General features: G+C 39.0%; 1 protein-coding gene across 1 annotated transcript; it reads left to right on the top strand.

Moving 5' to 3' along the window:
- Positions 1–26,635, top strand: C1R (complement C1r). Its single transcript, XM_074194527.1, has 12 exons — positions 1–101; positions 10,054–10,108; positions 10,780–11,008; positions 13,245–13,437; positions 13,947–14,099; positions 14,216–14,412; positions 14,685–14,832; positions 14,999–15,120; positions 19,055–19,133; positions 20,053–20,193; positions 25,374–25,448; positions 25,763–26,635. Coding segments are annotated over exons 2-12 (2,106 nt in total). The 5' UTR covers positions 1–101; positions 10,054–10,106; the 3' UTR covers positions 26,530–26,635.
- Positions 26,636–26,721: the final 86 nt, after the last annotated feature.

Genomic DNA, 26,721 nt, shown 5'->3' with positions numbered 1-26,721 from the left:
TTAGGCGATCTCTCATAAAACTTCTAAACTAAGGACTCTAACTAAATTTTGGAGAGACAGAACCCACAGAGGGACCCCGGGAGGCAGTTCTCCTACTCAAGGTAACCTGGAAAAGAGCAGAAAGGCTCTGCTCCCTGGGGTTGGAGGGGTGGCTAGGCAGAGGGGTGGCCCGCCAGAGTGAAAGAAGTTCAGCCTTTGGAAGGTAGCCCCAGGGTGCTAGGAGCCGTGGCTCACAGCAGTGGGGGAGTTTCCTGACCTATGCCCCAGGAAGCACCAGGCACAGATTGGAGGAAGGGGGGGCGCCGGGACCTCTGCCAGAGTGAGCACATGAAGCCCAGCCCTCAGGGCACACAGAGAGCAGTGTGCCGAGCACAGCCCAGTTCCAGGAAACAGAAGTAGGCAGAGCCTGTAAGCAGAAGCCTCCAGGGCATGAGCCCATTGAGCTGAAGGAGGGGAGTGAAGAGAGACTGCTGAGCTTTGTCCTCTGTCCCTGGAAAAAGATGTTGGGGTTCTGACCACATTCAGATCCTGATCGCAGCCTAGACCCCCACATAGAACAGTAGGACCCCTCCACCTCAGCCCCCTTGGCGGGGGGGGGGGGACATATGGTCATTCACAGGTCAGGAGGGAGGATAGAGCCTCACACACTGAGATCCTTGGGGGAGTGTCCCAAAGCTTAGGAAACACCCTGAAAACAGGATAAGGCTGGGAAAATGAGCAAGCAGAGAAACAAGAGGAACACCATTGAGAAATATTTTGTGAGCCCAATAAGGATCAAAATACTCAGTCTGAAGATGAGGAAGCACAAGCTCCTGCATCTAAAGACTCCAAGAAAAATAGAAATTGGGCTCAGGCTATGACAGAGCTCAAAAAAGACTTTGAAAATCAAATGAGGGAGTCAGAAGAAAAACTGGGAAAAGAAATGAGAGAGATGCAGGAAAAACATGAAAATGAAGTCAGCAGCTTAGTCAAGGAAATCCAAAAAAAAATGCTGAAGAAAATAGCATGTTAAAAACCAGCTTAGGTCAAATGGATAAAACAGTTCAAAAATTTACTGAGGAGAAGAATGCTCTAAAAAGCAGAATGGGCCAAATGGAAAAAGAGATAAGAAAGCTCTCTGAGGAAAACAAATCCTTCAGACAAAGAACAGAACTCAGTGACAATGATGAATTTACGAGAAATCAGGACTCAATACTTCAAAACCAAAAAAATGAAAAATTACAAGAAAATGTAAAACATCTCATTGAAAAAACAACTGATATGGAAAACAGATTTAGGAAAGATAATTTAAAAATTGTTGGAATACCTGAAAGTCATGATCAGGAAAAGAGCCTTAACATCATTTTCAAAGAATTACTACAGGAAAATTGCCCTGATATCCTAGAAGCAGAGGGCAAAATAGAAATGGAAAGAATCCACCGATCCCCCTAAGAAAGAGATCCCAAAAAAACCAACCCCCAGGAATATTATAGCCAAGTTCCAGAACTCCCAAGTCAAAGAGAAAATATTACAAGCAGCCAGAAGGACACAATTCAAATACCGTGGAGCAGCAATCAGGATCTCACAGGACTTAAAAGCTTGTAGGGCTTGGAATATAATATTCTAGAAGGCAAAAGAGCTTGGAATGCAACTGAGAATCAACTACCCAGCAAGGCTGAATGTCCTCTTCCAGGGAAAAAGATGGACTTTCAATGAACCAGGGGAATTTCAAATGTTCCTGTTGGAATGTCCAGAGCTGAACAGAAGGTTTGATCTTCAGATACAGGACTTAGGTGAAGCATAGAGATTGGAGGAGAAGGGGAAAATATGAGGGACTTAATGATGATGAACAGCATATATTCCTGTATAGAAAAATGACACTCATAATACTCATATGAACCTTCTCAATTAACAGAGCAGGTAGAAGGAGCTTTTATAGATGAAGCACAGGAGAAAGCTGAATTTGAAGATAAAATAGGGTGATAAAAAATGGAGTCAATAGAAGAAAGGGAACTATAATGGAAGAAAGAAAATAGGAGAGGGGGGAATAGGCCAAAATATTCCATATAATAAGATTTTTCTTTATTACAATGACCTATTGCAATGATATGGAAGGGGGGGGCAAGGGGGAATGAGGGAATCTTCGCTCTCATTAGAGGTGGTTAGGAGAGGAAACAGCATGTATACTCAATGGGGTATAGACATCTGGAGTAAGAGGGATGGGGGGACAGGGGGAAGGGGGGGGATGTGAGTGATAGAGGAGAGGATGGACCATAGGGGGAGAGTGGTCAGATATAACACATTTTCTTTTTTATGTCTTGCTAGGGGTTGGGATTGGATGGCCTGTCTGGGACCATAGGACCAGGTGGATGCTGGGCCTAAGGGGTGGTATGGGGGCTCAGGGCCTCTTGGCCCCAGGGCCAGTGATGTGTCTGCTGTGCTACTCAGCTATCCTACAGCAGACTCAGTGAAAGGAGAGAGAAAATATAGTACATGGTAGTGGAGAAATATGAAAGGAGGGAGTTGCGATCAGCAATGGCATTGGTGGAAAAATATGGAAGTAGCTTTTGTGATGGACTTTCATGAAGAATGTGATCCAATGTGATCCACCCATGACAGAGTTGCTGGTGTTTGAACACAGACTGAAGCACATTTTTTGTCATTATTATTATTATTAGGGGGGGGGGCAGGACAAATGGGGCTGGGTGGCCTGCCTGGGGCCGCATAGCAGGGTGATCGTTGGGTGTCTGAGGCTGGATTTGGACCCGGGTGGTCCTGGCTCCAGGGCCAGTGCTCTGTCCACCACCCAGCCACCTCTACTATTATTACTATTTTATTTTATTTTCGGTCTTTTTTTTTCCTTTTTTTTTTTTTTTTTTTGGTTTATGCAGGGCAGTGGGGTTGGGGTGATTGTTGGGTGTATGGGCTGGATATGGGCTTAGGTGCTCCTGGCTCCAGGGCTGGTGCTCTGTCCACTGTGCCACCTGGCCATACCTACAATTATTACTATTATTATTTTTTATTTTAATTTTAATTTTTTTTCTCTCCCCTTTACTTTGTTGCTCAAGTGAGGTCTATTTTTTTGGGGGGGGAGATATTTTGTTTACTCTTAAACAAGAATATTTTATTAATGTATTAAAAAATTGTACAAAATGATAATAAATAAATATTAAACTAAAAAAAAATGAGCATACCCTTTGATCCAGCAATACCACTACTGTGTCTATACCCTGAAGAGATGATGAAAAAGGGTAAAAACATCACTTGTACAAAAATACTCATAGCAGACCTGTTTGTGGCAGCAAAGAATTGGAAATCAAGTAAATATCCTTCAATTGGGGAATGGCTTAGCAAACTGTGGTCTATGTATGTCATGGAACACTATTGTTCTATTAGAAACTAGGAGGGATGGGAATTCAGGGAAGCCTGGAGGGATTTGCATGAACTGATGCTGAGTGAGATGAGCAGAACCAGAAGAACATGGTACACCCTAACAGCAACATGGGGGTGATGATCAACCTTGATGCAGTCGCTCATTCCATCAGTGCAACAATCAGGGACAATTTGGGGCTGTCTGCAATGGAGAATGCCATCTGTATCCAAATAAAGAGCCATGGAGTTTGAACAAAGTTCAAGGACTATTCCCTTTAATTTAGAAAAAAAACAGGTATCTTATTGTCTGATCTTGTTATCTCTTATACTTTTTGTTTCTTCCTTAAGGATATATTTCTCTCTCATCATACTCAATTTGGATCAATGTACAACATGGAAGCAAAATAAAGACTGACAGATTGCTTTCCGTGGGGGGTGGGGGGAGCAAAGTAAGATTGGGGGAAAAAACTGTAAAACTCAAATAAAATCTTTAATAAAAAACAAAAAAGTAATTGAGGAAAATAAAACTGTAAAAACTAGAACTGAACAAAAAGAAACCAATGAATCTACAAAACTACAAAATTCTATCAAACAGAACAAAAAGGCTGAAAAAAATTGAAGAAAATGTAAAGTGCCTTTTTTTTTAGTTTTTGTAAGGCAATGGGGTAAAGTGGCTTGCCCAAGGCCATACAGGTAGGTAATTATTAAGTGTCTGAGGCCGGATTTGAACTCAGGTACTTCTGATTCCAGGGCCAGTGCTCTATATACTGTGCCACCTAGCTGTTCCCTAAAATACCTTTTAAGGAAAACAAATTACTTGGAAAATAGATCCAGAGAGGCAATCTACAAATCATCAGACTACTAGAAAGCCTAGATCAAAAAAAGAACATGGAAACCATCATGCAGGAAATTATAAGGGAAAACTGTCCTAAATCTGCTAGAACAAGAAAACAATATAATCAGTGAAAGAATACATAGAACCCTTCCAGAAAGAGACCCCAGGATAAAGAACCAGCAATGTCAGACCTCCTTTCCTCCTCCTGCCTCCCTGTCACCATGTTTGCTCTAGGGTTATTTCTGGGTCATCTCCCTCTAATGGGGCTGCAGCCTCTAGACAGTGCTGATGATTGCATCCACACCAAAGTTCCCCAAACTATGAAAGTTTTTGATCTCTCCTAGAATTCCTGAGAAAGTCAGAAAAAGGCTGGAAACATAAATTGATTGCACCTCTTTATCTTATTTCTTGATTTATTTCTGAATTTCTCAACTCCAGATGAGAGGGTGATGTAAATACCCTATTATGTCTGGGAAAACATCATCTTGGACCCAAAGCAGCAATGTACCAGGAAATGTTTCACAAGTGGCTCTATGGGAAAAGAATATATACAAGATACACTTTTAAGTTTAATCTGCCTTACAAACATTTTCTCCATGTCTTTCTTAAGTCTAAACAATTAACAAAACAATAAATCAAGCCCTGATTTGCAGTTATTGCCAAATGAGTTGTAAATACTTACACTGAAACTTTAACAATGGACTCTCAGAAGCTGATATGGGTTGAATCCAACATATCTCTGCTGAAAAAGAAAATTATTCAGAGAGATTACAAGTCATCAGGGTACACCTGAAGCAATGAGCATTTATCAGGTGCCTACTGTATGCAACTTAAATACTAGGGTTAAAAAAAACACATGTGAGACAGTCCTGCCCTCAGGTTGTTTACATTTTGGAGAACATACAATGTAAACATATAACTGTAACATATATGCAAAATAAAAGGAAAGGAAAGTCACTATTTCTAGAACTGTTTGTATAGAATTAAAATCAACAGGCATTTATTAAGGACCTACCATGAACTGTGCTAAGTGTTAAAGATACAAAGAAAGAGAGTTGTCTAATGCCAAACAAGGATAAGTACAAAGAGTAGTCCAAAAAAGGAATACTTGGAAATCGCCTACACCCACTCCTTACATCTCTCCACTTACAGGCTTGTTTCCTTATTAAATTTCTGTATTCATTTTTTATTGATATTTTATTTTTTAAATATATGTTATGAAAGTTTTTCAACATTCATCCATATGCATATATGTATATTTTTAAGTTACATAATTTCCTTTCACCCTCTCCTCAGCTTTGAACAGTCAAGTGAATATTGTATAAACACTATGTACAATTTTCACTATGAGGAATTTAATTTAAGGGAAAGAAGTACATAAGAGAAATTTCTGAAAAACTGAATGCAGGTGGCACAGTAAATAGAACACTGGCCCTGGAGTCAGCAGTATCTGAGTTCAAATCCGGCCTCAGACACTTAATAATTACCTAGCTGTGTGGTCATAGGCAAGCCACTTAATCCCATTGCCTTGCAAAAAACAAAAACAAAAAACTGAATGCAGCGTTCATCAAATTCTGAAGGGTTTTTTGTTTTGTTTTTCTTCCTCTGGATGGAGATAGCCTGTCTAATGGGGTTATCCTAGCTCTCTGAACTATTGAGAGGAGCTATATCCCTCAAGGTTGATGAACTTACAAGGTTGTTACTTTATAGAATGTTCTCTTGATTCTGCTCCCTTCACTCAGCATAAGATCCTGTAATTCATTCCATGCTTCTTTAGAGTTTGACCATTTATGGTTTCTTATTGAACAACAGTATTCCATAACATTTATATACCATAATTTATTCAACCATTCCCCAATTGATAGGCATCCCCTCAATTTCCAATTCTTTGCTATTGGAACATGTGTGATTTTTCCCATTTTTTTATGATTTGTCTGGATATAGGTTTTGTATTGGAATTGCTGGGTCAAAGGGTATGATCACTTTTATTGCTCTTTTAGCATAGTCCCATATAGCTCTCCAGAATGTGGTCACAATTCCACCAGCAATGCATTAAAGTCTCAATCCTCCCACTACCTCTCCAACATTGATCACTTTCCCATTTTTGTCATCTTAGCAAATCTGATAGGTATGAGGTGATACCTCATAGTTGTTTCAATTTGCATTTATCTTATCAATAATGATTTGGAGCATTTTTTTCAAAAGATTACACATACACACACAGAGAGAGCTTTAAAAAATTTCTATATTCAAAAAGCAATTAAGGGAATATCCTCGAATATTACTAAAACTAAAGAATCTTTATGTATCACACTCTGCCCCATCCCTCATTGTTAACTGGGGTATATCTTGTTTCCTTGATTCCTCTCTCTCAATTTCTAATCATACATTGGTAGGGTAGTCTTAGATAGCAAAGGCACAGAGATAAGCATTAGAAATCCACAAAGTTTCCATTTTCAGCCTGCTCTAGCTTCCCTCCTCTCAGATTGCCTAATCAAAGGGAAATGAGAAGTGAAATGGTTGTACAAAAATAATCAGAGTTTTTCACTGGGTGGCACTCCAGGAAAGAAAGAGTGAAATAAAATTTCTATGGACTGAATCATGGACATTTTACCATCCAAACGCCCAAGAAGTTTCAAACTCTGGGCAAACACTGCCTACAGTGTGGTCTGAAATAAATTAAAATGTTATTGGGGATGTTTAACAAAATAAATAAAAATTCAGTAGAGTATTTTGTTGCTGCTGCTCAGTTGCATCTGTCTCTCTTCATGGTCCCATTTGGAGTTTTCTTGGCAAAGATACTAGTGATCTGCCTGTTCCTTCTCCAGCTTATTTTGTACATAAGAAAACTGAAGCAAACAGGATTGGTGACTTGCCCAGGGTCACATGGCTAGTAAGTGACCAAGGTCAAATTTTAATTCAGGTCTTCTTGATGCCAGGACCTATACCACTTAGCAGCCCTACAATAAAGTATAGATTATATTCATCTGTTGTTTTGTAAGTCAATATATAGCCTTCAAGGATCTATTTCTATTTGAGTTTGACACTACTGCTCTAGTTAGTCCCATCTGCTCTCAACTCACTTGCATCTGTTCTACACTCAGACTCTGCATCCCATCTCATCTTTGCTGTCCTCTGCCAATAACTGCCAGGTCATCAGCTGCAGCCAGTCATTAATTCTTCTCCATGTTCCTGCAGGTCAAAAGGAGCTTGTGTAGGAATGCTCCTGTCTTTTCCTGTCTCTGCTCCTCATGTTTTCTGTGTTCATGTCTCTTTCAAAGGTACAGAAAACCCTAAGGACCTGAAGTTTCCCTCTCCTTCCTTCATAGATTCTAGCTGGTGCTTCTTCTAATTCAGTGACATCTTTGGGAGAGAAGTTAAAACAAAGTTAATGTGAATGTAACTTCCAGGATGACATCTTTACAACAGAAGTTACAACCCAACTAGTATAATGTCCTTTCTAAGATGATGGTGGCACTGACAACAGGAAGAATAAGGAAAGTTCTTTTCTCTACATCAGAGACCAATACAAATCACACAATAGATGCTTTAAAACGTTTATCAAGTGATTGTCCTTCTGGATCCTGAGCACCCTAAGAAGTACATGATGATCTATCACCATCCCACGTGTCCCTCTATTCCAGGAGTTCAAGTCTATTCCAGAGGCCTCAATGAATGGCATATCCAGAAAAAGGACCTTAAACCAACTTTTCAGGCAATTCCAAATTCAATAATACCATATCTGGCATCATTTCCAATTGATTTTTTGGAAACCTACAGCCCTAGTTCAGTCAAACACCATTATCCTTTTCTCTCTGTTGTTCTGCACACCTTGACTGTCCCCATCATATCTTAAACCAAGGATAATGTGCTGGAGTAGGTGAAGAGTCTAAGATTAAATTTTCTGGGATTTTGTGAGCACTAATATTTAATAATACTAATATAATATTGATTTTATAGAATTAGTGTCAACCACAGCAGAGTGTATTTTTCAATATATTATTGTCTGGCTTTAAAAAATTAATATTTGAAAGTGAATTTAATTGCATTTTGTTCTGATAGTACTAATACAACAACAGGAAGAAAGTCTGAAATAGTTATGGAGTTAAAAATTTTTCTAAAGGTATCATTTGTCACAACCTGACTAATATGGGAATATATTTAACATAATTGTATACATATAACTTTGCTCTATTTGTAAGGCAGAATGGAAGCAGTTCAAAGGAAATGTGAAATGTTCAAGTTTAGAATACCCACTTGCAGTAGAGCATTCCAAGCTCAATCTGGTCTGATCAGCCACAAAAGGTTACACTGTAACTTACCTCTAATATAAGTGATGTGGTTTTGCTCTTCTTGAATAACAAAGGACAAGAACCAAGGAAACAGTTTGGGAAGGCGGAAAGGAAGGAAAAGAAGGAGAAGAATATAAAACTCAAAATCTTACCAAGAATGAATGTTGAAAACTGTCTGTACATGTAATTGGAAAAAATAAAATAAAATAAAATTATCTTTAGGCAACACAACTAGGTAGAACAGTAAATAAAAGTACAGGCACTGAAGTCATGTAGAACAGACCTCTGACACTTACTAGCTGTGTGATCTTGGGCTGTTTGACTTAATTCTCACTTCCTCCAAGGAAAAAAATTTATCACAGCACTATTTAAATTATTTATTGCAATTACTACTTGATAATTCGATATCTGAAATAAAACAAGTTAATCATTTTAAAATATCTCTGGATACAATGCATTTCATTTATCAACAACCCAATAAAAATCAAACCAAACTAGAAGATAAATCAAAGAACTTGAAACTGAAATGATTATAGCTGGTTGATCACTGAAGCTGAGATGGAGGTCATGTAGTTGATGAGCTGCTACTGCTGTTTAGTGCACATATTCTCCATTATATATACATTTTTCTCATTCTTTTTACTCTGGTTTGGCAAAGAGATTAGCTAACATTAATTTCTCACATTGCTTTAACAATTGACTTTCTTGAAGAATTTTCATTATTTTCAACTATATTGCAGCCAAGATCAACTAACATTCAGAGAGCATAAAAATTAATCAAATGTGCCATAAGAGCTTTGGAAAATTCTAAAATTGGTACTAGAAAGCAAGAATTTCAAGTTGAAGTATGTCATATTTAAAGATTCTCTATTTAATAAAATGATAAATTTAATGTTCCTTTTTGCATGTTACTAGACAATATAATTCAACACATGAACTCAGAACTTCCATCAGACAGAAACAATGAAGAAAGCATTTTTCTTGATTTATTAGAACTCTCTACTTGGCCTTCTGTCTTTTCCATTGACAGCTAGTGAAAAACAATCATAGCACTGAAGTGAAATTTTAAAACATGAAAGTGATTTGAATAATTTTCAAGATTTTATAGATAACAATGTAGAATCAAATGATGTTCCAATCTCTGCAAATATGGAGATGCAAGAAGATCAAATGATGTGGGTTCAAATTCTACATACTACCTCTGTGACCTTGGTTAAGTCACATAACTTTTATGGTCCTCACTTTCTTATTTTATAATATGAGGAAGTTGAATTAAATAATTTCTAATGTCCCTTTCAGTTATAAATCTATGACCCTATGGAAAAGTCTTTCTGCCATAGACCATTGTGAAGTCTTGTAGAGGCTATAGAGGACAGCAGGTGGCACCACCAACAGGGATTTTAAAAACAAAACCAAAAACGAATCTCAAAATTCCTCTTTTTGTTTATGCAAATAGCCAATTCCCCTTAACTTTCCCCGAAATGTCTCTCTCCCTCCTCCTCACAAATGCCCTCCTCCTTCCCTCCCCTGTATGTCTCCCCCCCCACCTTCCCCGCCTGATTTCTCTCATTCCAGAGTGCATGAAGCAGCTGTGGAAAGAGTCACGGACCCCTGCGCAGGCTTAGAGCATGTGAGTGGAACTGATTGGGGAGGGGGAAAGGGTACAATGACTTGGCAAGGAGAAGGTAGCCAGGGCTTTCCCCCTGCCCTATCCTCATCCTCAAGATGAAACTCCCAACCCCAGTGATTCCTAAGTACTACAAGGACAAATCACATTTCTCTTCTGCCCCACATCTGATGGCAGACAACAGTGAGGGTGGAGAATAGAGTGGAAGAAAAATGGAGCACCCAATTTTCCCAAGTGGTGGCACCATGCATGCAGAACTTACTCTTTCTCCCAGAGGCCTTTGCAACAACCAGCAGAGTTACTAACTGAGGAATTTTGCTTAAAAATCTAGACCCACCCATCTCCTACCCCTAACTTCCTCCCTCTATCTTCAACCTAATATAATTTTGTTTCTGATTCACCTCTTTTTCCTGGGAAAATGAAATCTCTGCCCAGGATGGAGGAGGGGAAAAGTGAAAGGGAGGAAAACAGAAAGCAGATAGAAAGAAGGGTGCTGACCTCAGGACCATTAACCATTCCATTGTGGTAGTCTGAATGGGTTAGCAAGAAAAGCACTGGACAAGAAAATTTTTCTTCTTTTCTACCCCTCCTCAACAACATGGGAAATGTTATCCAAAACCACTGTCCCCCTAATTCTATGTGTCTAGCCCTGTGCTTTCTTATTACATTAATAGGTCACTCTGGCACCTCTTGGGATTCCTCCTACTCTGTAAGTTGGGAGGCTCTATACCCATCGTCCATGAGCTCTATGGAGAAGTGACATCTCCTTTGTATCCCAAGCCATATCCCAACAACTATGATGATACCATCAAAATCATGGTCCCCAAGGGCTACTCTGTGAAACTTGTCTTCTGGCAGTTTGACCTGGAACCTTCGGAAGGCTGTTTCTATGACTATGTCAAGGTACTGAGTTGGGGAGAGGGATGGAGAAGGGGAAGAGAGCACAGAGAAAGAATTGTGTAGTCTTCAGGAATTAAAGATCCTCCCTACTCTCTCTGTTTGGAGGAGGGGATAAGAATTAGAGTAGAAAGGTCTATCCTTTTAATATTCATTTAACATTTACTATTCCTCATGGAATAGTAGTCATTGTACAAAATCTTCAGACTCTGCCCTCTAGTAAATAAAGTCCAAGACAAAGGGGATGATTGCTACTAGTGAAGAATGTCATATATACATTGTCAGAAGCAGTCACTAATATTTTTTCCAAAGGGTAAGGTTTTCCTCCATAAATGACTTCATTGCAATCACAAAAAGCATCAAATAATTTTTTTTAAACTGTGAATCAGAGGGCAGCTAGGTGATGCAGTGAATATAGTATTCACTAGATTCAGGACCTGAGTTCAAATCCGACCTAAGATACTTATCTTGTGGATCCTGAGCAAGTCACTTAACCTTGATTGTTCCCACCCCAACCCTCCAAAAAAATAAAAAGTAAGTCAGTTAGTTGTTTAATGCTATGGATCAAATATGTAGAAGATTTATCCCAAGGAGAGGATAAATAAGGACGTTCAGAAAAAAGCACTAGCTTTACAATCAAAATCTTGACTCTCTGGGGCAGCTAGGCAGTGCAGTGGATAGAGCACCAGCCCTGGAGTCAGGAGTACCTGAGTTCAAATCCGGCCTCAGACACTTAATTACCTAGCTGTGTGACCTTGGGCAAGCCACTTAACCCCATTTGCCTTGCAAAAACTAAAAAAAAAAAAATCTAGACTTTGTCACATAAATGGGAATCAATTTACCTTTCTAGGTCTCAATTTCTTTTATGTAAATGAAAGAGTTGAATTAAGTGACCCTTAGTAACCAGTTCTAAATCTTTGGTCCTGTGGACTTAAAATAATATTGTTGTCTCATAGTTTCAACCAACTGGCTAGAGGGACCTTAAGCTTGATTTTCTTCTTCTGTCACATAATTGATCTCCACACCTGCCCCGTCCCATACTCTAGATTCTAAAGGCACATAGAGAGATCTATATGCTTCACTTTGTAAATGTCCCAGACCACAGGTGGATGATCTTTTAGCCAATTATCACCTCACTTTACCTTTTCCTTTTTGTTTCCAAACGAGATAGAGACTGTGAGATTCCAAGAGACTGAATTTTGAAGAGATCCAATAATGCCCCACAAAGATAAAACAATTCCAAATATTTCATTTTTATACTGTTTTCAATTCTCTGTTTTCTGTTCCTTGATCTTGTTTAATGTAATTTTTTTTTTAGTTTTTGCAAGGCAATGGGGTTAAGTGGCTTGCCCAAGGCCACACAGCTACGTAATTATTAAGTGTCTGAGGCCGTATTTGAACTCAGGTACTCCTGATTCCAGGGCCGGTGCTCTATCCACTGCGCCACCTAGCCACCCCTTGTTTAATGTAATATTAAGGGACATTTGGGTAGTAAATGACATAAGGAACAGGGCTTGAAAATATTCCCCTCTCAAGTTTTTAGAAAGACCCTCAGAAAAGAGTGAAAAAGTTAGGTAAGTGGACTTTGAGAGACAGATATTTACTGCACACACTAGTGTTACCCTATTGGAGAGCATCACTCTGACTTTGCATAATCAGGTAAGTGACCAGAGATGGTAGTCCTGAAATTTAGCTTTGTGTGAGGTACAGTGGGCAACCTTGGGATAAGTCCATAAGTGTTCTAGAAATCAAAAGATGGAAAATTCCAAGAGCATATTAAGTCATAGAGAAATGAGGAATAAAGGAGCCAAATAGAGAGGAAAACATGATCCAGGGAAGGGAAAGCATTGGTGATATAAAAATAATGGTGGGGGGAAGGGAAGTAGTGATGGTTGAGAGAGTTTCTCAACAAAGGTTTCTGAAAAAGGCTGGTACTGGGTAAAGACATGGAAGTGAAACATGGCTGCTGGGTCATAAAGAGAAAAGTCAGTGGGGTCATAAAGAGAAAAGTCAGTGGGAGTTATCAGAGAATGAATTATCACCCTTAGTCCCCAGAGTTCATAGGATCATAGATTTAGATATTTCTTTAATATTTGTTCACAGAATATGGATGGGAGATGGGATAGGGATGGCAGGGATGACTATTTGGTAAATTAATCAAATGAACCTTTCAGGCAGTACAGAGAGTAACTCTCACGGATTTGCCATTTGTTGGGAATCTTCTTAATTTTTCTTCTATTAGATCTCTGCTGACAAGAGAGACTTGGGTCGATTTTGTGGGCAACTGGAATCCACCACAGGCAACCCTCCTGACCAGAAGGAGTTTGTGTCCCAAGGGAACCAGATGTTGTTAACATTTCATACTGACTTCTCCAATGAGGAGAATGGAACCACCATTTTCTACAAAGGTTTTCTGGCCTACTACCAAGCTGTGGGTGAGTGTAACTGCCTTTAATATTGAATCATGATGTTAGGAGGTCAATTTTCTTGGACTAATGTATATGTGTAGTAAATGAGAAAAAGGGTTCAGGAACCTGTCTTAAACTTCAGAATACTTAAGTCTGACCTTGGTTCCTTCCCCCAGTCCTCCTTCAAAAGTAGCTCTAGAGAGAAACAGAGAACCCTGCCATGCCACTAGTAGGTATTGTCCAAACAACCCATCCTACCATCAGAAAGTTCTGCATAGAGCACCAGCCCTGAAGTCAGGAGTACCTGAGTTCAAATCCAGCCTCAGACATTTAATAATTACCTAGCTGTGTGGCCTTGGGCAAGCCACTTAACCCCATTGCCTTGTAAAAACTAAAAAAAAAAAAAAAAAAAAAGTTCTATTACCAAGAGCAGATTCTATTCTTATAGTTTCCCACAAAGAACTTCTATAGAAAGATTCCTCCTTCAGTTCCACAACAAAAGCACTCAAAACTTTCTTTGCTGATATCCCTTCCAGACAAGGATGAATGTTCTGTCCAGGAAAATGCCATTGAGGAGAACTCAAACTCGAGACTTAAATGTGAACACTTGTGCCACAACTCTATAGGCAGTTACTTCTGTTCCTGCCGCCCTGGTTATGAGCTCCAGGCTGATAGACACTCTTGCCGTGGTAAGAATCAGATGTTGGGAAGTAAGAAAGCTTCTAGATCATGGAGGGGAGAGTGACTAAAGGACAGAGTAAGCAAAGAGCCTCTTTGAGATCTCTGTCTGGTTTTATAATTTCAGCAAAGTGCAATAGTGAGCTATTCACAGAAGCATCAGGGTACATCTCCAGCCTCGAGTACCCCAAGGCCTACCCCCCAGACATGCATTGCAACTATAGCATTCGAGTAGATCGGGGCCTAACTATCAATCTCCAGTTCTTAGAGCCTTTTGAAATTGATGACCATCAGCAAGTTCATTGTCCCTATGACCAGCTCCAGGTACATTTCTTACATATTTCTTCCCCATTACTTCTCTGTCTGTAGCAGGATGAGAGAATCTCTGCCAGCCAAAGTCTCAGAATGTCAGATGACGCTGATTCTTCTTCCTAACAAAAACAAAAAATATCCAAAGTAAAGGTGATCCTACCTGTACTCCAGCCAAAAATATCCACTCAGTCTCAGGTGGTTTAACATCGAAAATACAGGCATATCCATGGTAGTATGTTGGAACTTTGACTCTTCTATTCTTTTCCCTTCTCACACACTACCAGGTCTATGCCAGTGGGAAACAAGTTGGAGAGTACTGTGGAATGCAGAGCCCTGGTATCATCAACAGCAGTAGCAATGCTGTGGATATTCTATTCTTCACAGATGAGTCAGGAGACAGCCGTGGTTGGAAGATCCACTATACCACTGATGGTAAAGATCACCACACCCATCATACCCACCACACTACAACCTGCCACCCAACCCCAACATAGCCTCCCTAGGCATTTGCAAAGATAGAACCTGGAAGGAAGAAGAGGAAAAAAGTGAAAACTGGATGATCCTGAGATTCAAACTCCTCTCCTATGTTTCTCAACAGTTATCAAGTGTCCTCAGCCTAAGACCCGTGATGAATTCACAGTTATCAATAACCCACAGAAACAGTACCAGTACCGTGATTATCTCATTGTTACCTGCAAAACTGGATACCAGCTTACAGAGGTGAGAACCCACAGTAAAGGAGAAAGCTTAATCTTATCAGGATGATTTAATTAGGGTAAAATTCATTTCAGTCAGGGTCTCACTTCCAGGGGAGGTTGGTTGATGGGAAGCGGGTCACCTCACCATCAAGGTCTGGTTCTCTGGGGGAAAAAAATGATTTAACAATTAATATAGGATAATCAAGGCTTTTGAGGACTAATTCATACTAAACAAAATTCACAGAATAATTAACAACTCAGAGTGTTAATTTGCTACTTGTAGGAGGGGAGGGGAGATATTAATAGATGTACTATATATATATATGTATAATAGCAAATTAATTTTCCCAAAAACCCACAAAAATATCAAATTAATAAATATAGTGTCCAGACGGAGAAAATTAATAGTCCCACTCCACTCTTTCTTAGTCAAACCTGTTCTGAGCACTATATCTTGGAAAGAACAAGGACAAATGTGAGTATAAGAGACAGGTAACCAAGATGGCAAGAAGACTAGATACTAGGTCCAATAAGGATCAATCAGTTCATGGAACTTAAGATAGTTAACTTAGAGACAACTTAATGGGGGAAGGGAATGAACATTTTTATAATAATAATAGGCAACATTTATATTTCACTATACAAAGTACTTTACAATTAACTCATTAACTCATAACAACTCTGGAAAAGAAGGTGTACTGTTATTATATCCATTTTATAGTTGAAGAAATTGAGGCAAAGTGATGTGCCCAAGAACACAAAGATAGTAAGTGTCTGAAGCTGAATTTGAATTCCCACCTTCTTGACTCCAGGTCTGGTCCTTTAACCACTGCACCACCGAGCTTCTGTGTGACTTAAGGAATCATTGTTTTTAAATATTTGAAGGGCTGTTTCATAGAAATAGACTAGTCCTGCTTGACTCCAGTAGGCAGAACTAGGATCAGAGGGTGGAAGTTCCAAGGAGGCAGATTTGGGCTTAGTTTAAAGAGAAACTTCTGACAATTGGAATTGTCCGGAAATGGCCCTGGAGGCTTTTGAGATTCCCATTAGAGGCTCCACTTTAGGGACATGTTGTAAACAGCAGTCATGACTTAGGTATGGGTGGCCTAGAAAACAAGGTCTTTTCCAGTGTCTCTGCCTCAGTTTCTTCATCTGTAAAATGAAGATATCATAGCCCCTACTTCTCAGGATTGTTGTATCAAATGAGATAATAAATGCAAAGTACTTCATTTGGCACTATAAGTAAGTGCTATATAAATATTAGTTATTATCATTATTATCATTATTGTTAGGGTCATGATTCTAAATACCTGGCTCTAGAACATACTGAGGGAAGCTTGGTGCCATAGTGGATAGAGTGGAATCAGGAAGACATGAGTTCAAGTCCAACCTCAAACATTTAGTAGTTATGTGACTCTGGGCAGGTCACTTAACCCTGTTTGCCTCAGTTTCTTCATCTATAAAAATCAGCTGGAGAAAGAAGTGGCAAATCACTGCAATATCTTTGCCAAGAAAACCCCAAATAGGGTCACTGAAACTGAACAACAACAAAACACTTACTGACTGTACAATCCTGGGCAAGCCACTAAACCCTTAATCTAAGGGAAAAATACTACATGTACTTATATTAAATACCTCACATGAGTGTTTGTGAGGAAATCTTATAGCAAAATTCAGGGTGTCCAAAAAGACTTTGTGCAGCTTTAAACTATGAAAGCAATTTTGATAGTTTAAATAATTAATAATAATGATAAATTATTATTTTAATAAAATAGATAATGCAACATGATATTTAAATGAAATAATTAATAATAATGATAAATTATTATTTTAATAAAATAGATAATGCAACATGATATTTAAATGAATAATTGATGAAGGACTTGTTTAGTTTAATAATAATAAGTAAATTTAAGTTTAATTTAAATAAATAAAGTTAATTTAATAAATAAATTTAAGGTTAAATAGCTTTAGTAGCTTAAAACTGCACTAGTAATAGTAGTTGTCCTTTATATTGAAGACCGTGACATCAAGAAAGTGATGTCAGAACTTGAGGATAAGATTTATGAAAGTGAGGGGATGTTGTGCAAAGACATCATTCTTACTAATCCATGTAAGCCCAGTGGCCTGACACAATAAGATCAGGATGGTTGATGATCAATAGGAAACCTTGACCTTTTAGAGTCAGATCTTCCTCATATGACTGAGGCAGTGAATTATTACCTAAGGACTTTAGGGTAAAGCTAATCTCTCCAAATGTTCTAATTTTATGATGACAAACTTAACAGTAAAGATTTTTGGAAATCCTATGTAAATTTGAGTTATTTATGAGTACATAATTAGAATAAAAGGAACTAGATGGATTGCTTGTCTAAATTGACCAGGATGAGTTTTCTGAAGGAAATACCATTTTCTCTGGACCATACTAGAGATTTTGGTGAGGGGAGTGAATGATTTACACCTGTGAAGATTATCTGTAGAAAAGGGAAGCCCCATTATGCTTCTGCATCTGATGTTATACTTTTATTCTAGTCTTGTGATGTTTCCCAAATTCCTTATTTATTCCCACTTACTAAGTTAGTCTTCACAATACTCCAATAACAATACCCTTTCTGTTTTCCATCAATTGATTTTCACCCAAAAGATGTCAACTGTACTTTCCCCCTGAGTTCCTGATCCCTTCTTAAGATAGGTTATCTAGGGGCAGCCAGGTGGTGCAATGGATAGAACACTGACCCTGGAGTCAGAAGGACCTGAGTTCAAATCCAACCTCAGAAACTTAATAATTGCCTAGCTAGACCTTGGCTAAGTCACTTAATCCATTGCTTTAAATAAATAAAATAAATCTCTCTGCAAGATTTAACACTCTTGATCACCTCCTCCTGGACTCTGTTCTCTTCTCCTTCTACAATTTCTCAAGTGTTTGCTTTGCTAGGTCTTCATTTATGTCATGCTCACTCAATATTGGTGGACCCCAGGTTCAGGGGTCTTCTCATTGCTATCTACACTCCCTCAATTTCGGTTCTCATCAGTTCCCATTGTTTCAAAAGATCATATCTATGCAGATGGTTCCCAGATCTATGTATACAGTTTTAGGCTGCCTCCTGCATTCCAGTGCCACATCACTAATTGTCTTTTGAATAAGGGGTAGATTAGCATTTAACATTCAGTAAAACAAGAAGGGCACCAGTGGGACAGGACTCATGACTTCAAGCAGCAGTATTTCCAATTCAATTCAATTCAACAAATGTTTATTAAATAAATGACGTGTGCTTGATAGTCCCTGGGGTTCAAAGACATTTCAGTACAATAGTATATAATTCTAATTCTAATAATTCAGTCTAATAATTGTGGCTTTCACAAATAAATGTCATAAAAGGGGGAATGTACTGGGACAAAGAAGAGTCAGGCAAAATCTTCTTAACATAAGTTACATAGGTGAACCCCCAAGCCCCATCTTCTAGTATTATCTCTTTCTTCCTTCATCCCAGTCTCAGAAAAGTGGCTATTTATGAGAAAAAAGGGAAGAAATTTAGGGAATGAGGGGTTAGAAAGTCTTTAAGGAGAAGATGGTACCTGAGGAGGGCCTTGAAGAAGAAGAAAAAAAAAAGATAAACTTTAACAGGAAATGGGGGAGAGGTTGTCTATTCTAGGTATGAGGAATGTATGAGTAAAATCTCAAGGAAAAGAAAGGACTAAAATGAGGGATAGTCCCAGGAGGAGGAAACGTGTGATATAAGACTAGAAATTTTTTACATATTTTGTGTCTCTGTAAATGGGATCTGAAATATCTTTAAGGAAAAATAGGTGACAGCAGTAGTTTGTTAGGGTTGACAAGGTCTGAGACATTAGGGTAGAAGAGCAGAAGCAATGTCAGTAGAAGCTATCATTACTGATTTCTCCCAACAGCTGTTTTTGCTATCATTGAATTCTCTTTTCTCTCTTCCAAAAATCAGGGGAACCATGAACTGATGTCCTTCACCTCAGTCTGCCAGGATGATGGCACATGGCACCGAGCTATGCCTTCCTGCAAGAGTAAGTGAACAACTGACAAAGATACCATCCCTAAGGAGATTTGCTTTTTTCACAGAGAGAGAGAGAGGTGCAATATAGTTCAAAACGTGAAGATAAGAAGGCAAACTAAATCCCTGGTCATGAGATCTCTCTTCTTGACCCTTCCATCAAATCATCAAAAGTTATAGTCTGTAAATGGGGGAATATAAATGGTTTATAAACCATTGCTTACCAGTAGTGAAAAACTTGTTTAGTTCCTTTCATTCTTCTTGCCACAAAAGTGACCCATCCTTAGTAGATCACTCTGAATTATTTTTTCTCCAAAACCCTCATTCACTTATTATTTAAGCAGAAAATTCTGTCCTCTCATGAGATTCTATTCAATTAAGTCTTTATTTAGTGTTCAAATGGTACCAGACACTGTACTAGGTAATAAGAATATAAGGAAAGAATAAATTGGTATTTGCCTTCAAGGAGGTTACATCCTATTGAGAGAAATCACTCATTTGTGTGTATTTATATATTATATTGTGTATATGTATATTTATAGGTATGTATATATATATGTATAAAAATATATACAAAACAAATAGAAAATAATAGGGAAGCAAAAAAAAAAAGAAAATAATAGGGAGGCATGGTAACTGGTATCTGGAGAGGATCAGGAAAGGATCTTCCTTTCATGTAGAAAGTACTTGAATGAGATTGATTCTAAAAGGTAGAGATGAGGAAGGAATGCCTTTTGATCACTAGGAGCAGCCTGTGCAAAAGCACAGCGATGGAAAAGGAAGGAACAAGAATGAGGAATAAGCAAATCAGTTTGGATTGCAGAGTACATGAAAGAAAATATATGATTGGTAAGGAAGTTTGGGATCAGATTACAGAAGGCTATATAAATAGCTTACCCTATGGCTTCCATTTCCACTCTGTTCTTTCCTAGTTGTAAATTGTGGAGCTCCTCACCACCTACCCAAGGGGAGCTTCAAATACCTTAACAAGGCAAATGGGAACACCTACCAGACTGAAATCCTTTACTCTTGCCAGGAGCCATATTACCAGTTGGCAAATAGAGAGGAAAATGGTAAGTTCTCATCAGGTAAGGACCAGTAGAAATTTTTGGCAAGGGGGTTTTGTTCCTTTTTCTCTTTTACCATCCAAGAAAAAAAAAGTATCTCTTCACTTTGTTTTTCGAGTCTTTCTTTTCAACAAAAGTAAGTCATCTCCCATAAGGAGTCAGAGAAAATAAGGTCATATTCAAAAACATTCTTAAATTTTGATGAATTGAGGCAATATCAAGACCCTTGGATTTGAGGAGGAGGGCCAATAAAGAGGGGAGAGGATTATTGAGTACTAGGCACTGATTTGGGAAAGTTGCCATCCCAATCACAGTCACAAAGATGAAAATATATTAGCCCTTCTCCCTTCCAGACACCATTCAGTTTTTCCTTTTCCTCTTCAGAGTTGAATAATGAAAGCATTCATTATTTTCACCAGTTTCACTTGTATAAACATATATATGTATGTATATATATATATATATATATATATATGTGTGTATATATATATATATATATATATATATATATATATATATATATGTTCTGGAAAGAATTCACAAAATAATTTACACTTAGTGCCTACATGTTCTCCTTTCAAAGTTGGTCATGGACATGACTAATAGTAATCAAAGTTTAGCTCTTTATCTGAAGAAGTTAGTCTTCAAGAATGAATGGTTCCGGGTGGAGCCAAGATGGCCACAAGAAAGGATCTTGTCTTAGATGCTCTCTGATAAAACTCATAAACTAAGGACTCTAACTAAATTTTCAAGAGACAGAACCCACATAGGGACACAGTGAGGCAGTTCTCCTACTCAAGGTAACCTGGAAAAGAGCACAAAGGCTCTGCTCCCCAGGGTTGGAGGGGCGGCCCGGCAGAGGGGTGGCCTACCAGAGTGAAAGAACTTCAGCCTCCTGGAGGCAGCCCCAGGGCACTGGGAGCCTCAGCTCACAGCAGCCAGGGAGTTTCCTGAGCTACGCCCAGGGCACAAAAAGCACAAATTGGGGAAACAGCAGGACTTCTGCCAGAGCCCAGCCCTCAGGGCACACAGAGAGCAGTGTGGCCAGCACAGCACAGATCCAGAAGCCTGTAAGCAGGAGCCCCCAGGGCATGAGCCCAATGAGCTGAGGGAGGGGAGTGAAGAGAGAGAGAGAGACTGCCCAGCTCTGTCCTCTGTCCCTAGAACAGGACTCTGGGGTTCTGACCACATTCAGATCCTGACCTCAGTCTAGGCCCCACCATAGAGCAACAGGTGCCCCCTCCAACTCAGCCCCATGGCAGATGGGGGCACATATGGTCATTCACAGACCAGGAGGGAGGACAGAGCCTCATACACTGAGACCCTTGTGGTAGTGTCCCAAAAGCTAAGGAAGCACCCCAAAAACAGGCTTAGGCTGGGAAAATGAGCAAGCAGAGGAAAAAGAGGAACACCATTGAGAAATATTTTGCATATGAGCCCAAGAAGGATCAAAACACTCAGTCTGAAGATGAGGAAGCACAAGCTCCTGCATCTAAAGACTCCAAGAAAAACAGAAATTGGGCTCAGGCTATGACAGAGCTCAAAAAAGACTGAAAATCAAATGAGGGAGTTGGAAGAAAAACTGAGAAAAGAAATGAGAGAGATGCAGGAAAAACATGAAAATGAAGTCAGCAGCTTACTCAAGGAGATCCAAAAAAAAATGCTGAAGAAAATAGCATGCTAAAAACCAGCTTTAGGTCAAACGGATAAAACAGTTCAAAAAGTTATAGAGAAGAAGAATGCTTTAAAAATCAAAATTGGCCAGATGGAAAAGGAGATAAGAAAACTCTCTGAGGAGAACAAATCCTTCAGACAAAGAATAGAATTCAGGGAGATGGATGAATTTACCAGAAATCAGGAATCAATACTTCAAAACAAAAAAAAATGAAAAATTAGAAGAAAATGTGAAATATCTCATTGAAAAAACAATTGATATGGAAAACAGACTTAGGAAAGATAATTTAAAAATTATTGGAATACCTGAAAGTCATGATCAGGAAAAGAGCCTTGACATCATTTTTCAAAGAATTTTCAAAGAATCAGGAAAATTGCCCTGATATTCTAGAAGCAGAGGGCAAAATAGAAATGGAGAGAATCCACCGATCCCCCCGAGAAAGAGATCCCAAAAAACCAACCCCTAGGAATATTATAGCCAAGTTCCAGAACTCCCAAGTCAAAGAGAAAATATTACAAGCAACCAGAAGGACATAGTTCAAATATCGTGGAGCTGCAGTCAGGATCACACAGGATTTAGCAGCAACTACATTGGAAGCTCGTAGGGCTTGGAATATAATATACCAGAAGGCAAGAGCTTAGAATGCAGCCAAGAATGAACTACCCAGCAAGGCTGAATGTCCTCTTCCAGGGAAAAAGATGGACTTTCAATGAAGCAGGGGAATTTCAAATGTTCCTTTTGGAATGGCCAGAGCTGAACAGAAGGTTTTTATCTTCAGATACAGGACTCGGGTGAAGCATAGAGATTGGAGGAGAAGGGGAAAATATGAGGGACTTAATGATGATGAACTGCATGTATTCCTGCATAGAAAAATGACACTGATAATACTTATATGAACCTTCTCAGTTAATAGAGCAGGTAGAGGGAGCTTTTATAGTTGAAGCACAGGAGAAAGCTGAATTTGAAGATAAAATAAGGAGTAAAAATGGAGTCAATAGAAAATAGGGAAATATAATGGGAGAAAGAAAAAGGAGAGGGGGAATAGGCCAAGATATTTCATATAATAAGATTTTTTCTTTATTACAATGAGCTATTGCAATGATATGGAAGCAGGGAAGGCAAGGGGGAATGAGGGAAACTTCACTCTCATCAGAGGTGGTTAGGAGAGGAAACAGCATATATACTCAATGGGGTATAGACATCTGGAGTAAAAAGGAGGGGGGGACAGGGGGAAGGGGGGGGATGTGAGTGATGGAGGACAGGATGGACTATGGGGGGAGAGTGGTCAGATATAACACATTTTCTTTTTTACTTCTTGTAAGGGACTGGGATTGGATGGCCTGTCTGGGACCATAGGGCTAGGTGGATGTTGGGCCTAAGGGGTGGTATGGGGGCTCAGGGCCTCTTGGCCCCAGAGCCAGGGATCTGTCTGCTGTGCCACTCAGCTACCCTACAACTTTTGCCATGGACTTATCATAAAGAATGTGATCCACCCATGACAGAGTTGTTGGTGTTGGAACAAAGACTCAAGCACATTTTTTATTATTTTTTTGGGGGGGGGCAAGGCAAATGGGGCTGGGTGGCCTGCCTGGCGCCACATAGCAGGGTGATCATTGGGTGTCTGAGACCACATTTGGACCCGGGTGCTCCTGGCTCAAGGGCCAATGCTCTGTCCGCCACCCAGCCACCCCCTACTATTATTACTATTTTATTTTATTTTGGGTCTTTTTTTCCCTTTTCTTTTTGTTTTTGCAGGGCAGTGGGGTTCAGGTGGCTTGCATGTCACACAGCTCAGTGATAGTTGGTTGTACGGGGCCGGATGTGGGCTCGGACGCTAATGGATCCAGGGCTGGTGCTCTGTCCATTACACCACCTGGCCATACCTAAAATTATTACTATTATTTTTTTTAACTTTAATTTTTTTCTCTCTCCTTTATCGCTCAAGCAAGTCTATATTTATGGGGGGGAGGAGGTATTTCATTTACTCTTAAACAAGAATATTTTATTAATGTAAAAAAACATTATTTGTACAAAATGAGAATAAATATTAAATAAAAAACAAAAGAATGAATGGTTCTGGTCTCAGACACTTAATAATTACCTAGCTGTGTGGCCTTGGGCAAGCCACTTAACCCTATTTGCCTTGCAAAAACCTAAAAAAATAAAAAAAGAATGAATGGTCCTCCTCCCACCCACGAAAGATTTACAAGGAATGATATCCTCTAGCCTCTTTCTCTTCTACCTCTTTGAGTCATTTGGTTGCTGAACCTAACAAGGAGGAAGTTCTTTCTTAAGTCAGACTGGATTCTCATCTAGCAAAAAGTATGGCACATAATGGGCACTTAATCAATGTGGAGTGTTAAATGAATAAACACTATTTTGTCCATTTGCTCTTGTTTCAGCTTTCATATATTTTATCACTAATGTGTATTATGCAAAGTTCTGTCTTGGGTAATAATTTTGACATTCCTATAGCACTTAACATTTTGCAAAATGCATTCCTCACAACAATCTGTGAGGTAGTTTATGCTAAAAGTATCATCCTGTTCTAAAGATGAGGAATCTGAGACCAAGAGAAGTGAAATAATTTATCAGTACACAACTATTAAATACTAGAACTCAAAAGCACATCTTCTGATTCAAAATTCACTGTTCTGTTCACTTTATACTTCTTTTTCAGAAAGAACAAGAAAAAAAGTAGTTTATATTTTAATAAAGAAGATGGGAGACAGAGAGACAAGGAAAGAAATAACAATTACAAAGAAAATAAGTACAATAAGCACAAATTATCATAGTTACATATATATATAAAAATATATATGTGTGTGTATATGTATACATATACAGATAGATGGATAGATAGACAGACAGACAGATAGAGAGAGGATAAATTTCTGAAGTCTAGGAGTGGGCTATCCCACAAAAATCAAAAAGCAAAATAATATCTGTACCGACATTTTTGTCCTCAAATCAATGATTGGTTAATTTAACTAATGACTTCTGTCCATATAAATTGTATTCATTGAATTGATAAATAAATTAAGTATATTTGTATTTACCCCATAAAGACAGCTAGGTGGTGCAGTGTATGCTTGGAATTAGGAAGACATGTTCTTGAGTTCAAAACTGGCTTTAGATATTTACAAGCTGTGTGACCCTAGGAAAGTCACCTAACCCTCTTTGCCTCAGTTTCCTCATATGTAAAATGAACTGGAGAAGGAAATAGCAAACCACTCTAGCATTTTTGCCAAGAAACCCCAAATGAGGTCATAAAGGATGTGACACAACTGACATGACGGAACAACAATTTACTCCCTGGTTCTGAAGGCCAACAGGCATAGCAACTTTGGATCTTTCTCATTATCCATGACTATCCCTGCTATTGTCTTTATTGTCTCTTTGACTTTAATTCCTAATCTCTTCCTTTGTCTTGAAGTTAATTTATAAAATTAATTTTTTGGACTCTCACCTATAAGTTTGGTCATGCCATCTTTCCCCCCCCCCCCTTTAGTGACATATACCTGTTCAGCCCAAGGAATCTGGAAAGATAAATATGGAAACAAGGAGATTCCTCTGTGTTTACCTGGTGAGTAACTTTTAGGATTTACTCTGGTGAGTAACTTTTAGGATTGGGTTACTACAGTATGAACAATTAACAAAAATACCTAACCCACTCCCTCCCATAGTCTTGACACAGTAAAAAAGCAGAGAAGAACCAAGGTATAAGGAAAAAAGACATTCTAGAACTGGGAGAGGAAGAAGTTAGAAGAGAAAACAGGAAAAGGATCAACAGTCAAACAGTAATCAGATGAAGGTAGGATGGAGTAAGGAAGAATAGGTATGATGAATGACTTTGAATGATGTATGACGTTGCCTTCTTTTTTCTCTTTCTCTTTCTAGTGTGTGGGAAGCCAGATAATCCTGTGGTTGAAAATCAGCGCATCATTGCTGGGAAAAATGCTCGGCTGGGCAACTTCCCTTGGCAGGCTTTCACCAACATCTATGGGCGTGGAGGTGGGGCACTACTAGGTGATAGATGGATCCTTACAGCTGCTCACACTCTCCTCCCTAAGGACAGCTCTTCATTGCCGAATACATCTATAGATGTGTTCCTGGGCCATACAAATTTGGATGAAATCATGAGACTAGGAATCCACCCTGTCCGCAAATTTTTCATCCACCCAGGTTATGATCAAAAAAATTTGAATAACTTTGACAATGACATTGCTCTTCTAGAGTTGGAGAACAGTGTTCCCCTAGGTCCCAACCTCCTTCCCATCTGTCTGCCAGATAAGGAAACCTTATATGAAAAGGGATTGATGGGCTATGTCAGTGGCTTTGGGACAGAGGACCAAAAAATACATGATGATCTGAAGTTTGTAAGTTTGCCCATGGTCTCAAGAGAGAATTGTCAAAATTGGCTCAATTCAAAAAGGAGTGATCAGGTATTTTCTGACAACATGTTTTGTGCTGGGGACAAGACCACAAAGAAGGATGCTTGTCAGGGAGACAGTGGAGGAGTCTTTGCTCTGAAGGATGAAGTTGGAGATCGTTGGGTAGCCACAGGCATTGTGTCTTGGGGCATTGGGTGTGGCCGTGGATATGGTTTCTACACCAAGGTACTCCAATATGTGGATTGGATTAAGGGAATTATAGGAGAGAGCTGAGCCCAGATGACTATCCAAGTCCCATGCAAACAAGAGAAAACTCCACTCTGACTGGTTGTGATTACTTACCCAGTGGCATCCACATTAAAAGTCACTGATGCAGAAATTCAGTTTGTGAAATTAGTTCTTTTCTCCATTTTTTTTCCATCTATCTCCCATTTTCTAATCATCTCAGGTAGATGAGATGTTCAA

This window comes from Macrotis lagotis, chromosome 7 (assembly GCF_037893015.1).
Source record: "Macrotis lagotis isolate mMagLag1 chromosome 7, bilby.v1.9.chrom.fasta, whole genome shotgun sequence".
Taxonomy (NCBI): Eukaryota; Metazoa; Chordata; class Mammalia; order Peramelemorphia; family Peramelidae; genus Macrotis; species Macrotis lagotis.
This window is presented reverse-complemented; position numbering and strand designations above follow the sequence as displayed.

What these genes read in the sequence shown, in the direction of transcription:
- C1R (XM_074194527.1), top strand. An exon ending in GTTTCTATGACTATGTCAAG is followed by an intron (nt 11,009 to 13,244) that starts GTACTGAGTTGG and finishes TTCTTCTATTAG; the next exon opens with ATCTCTGCTGACAAGAGAGA. An exon ending in TGATAGACACTCTTGCCGTG is followed by an intron (nt 14,100 to 14,215) that starts GTAAGAATCAGA and finishes TTATAATTTCAG; the next exon opens with CAAAGTGCAATAGTGAGCTA.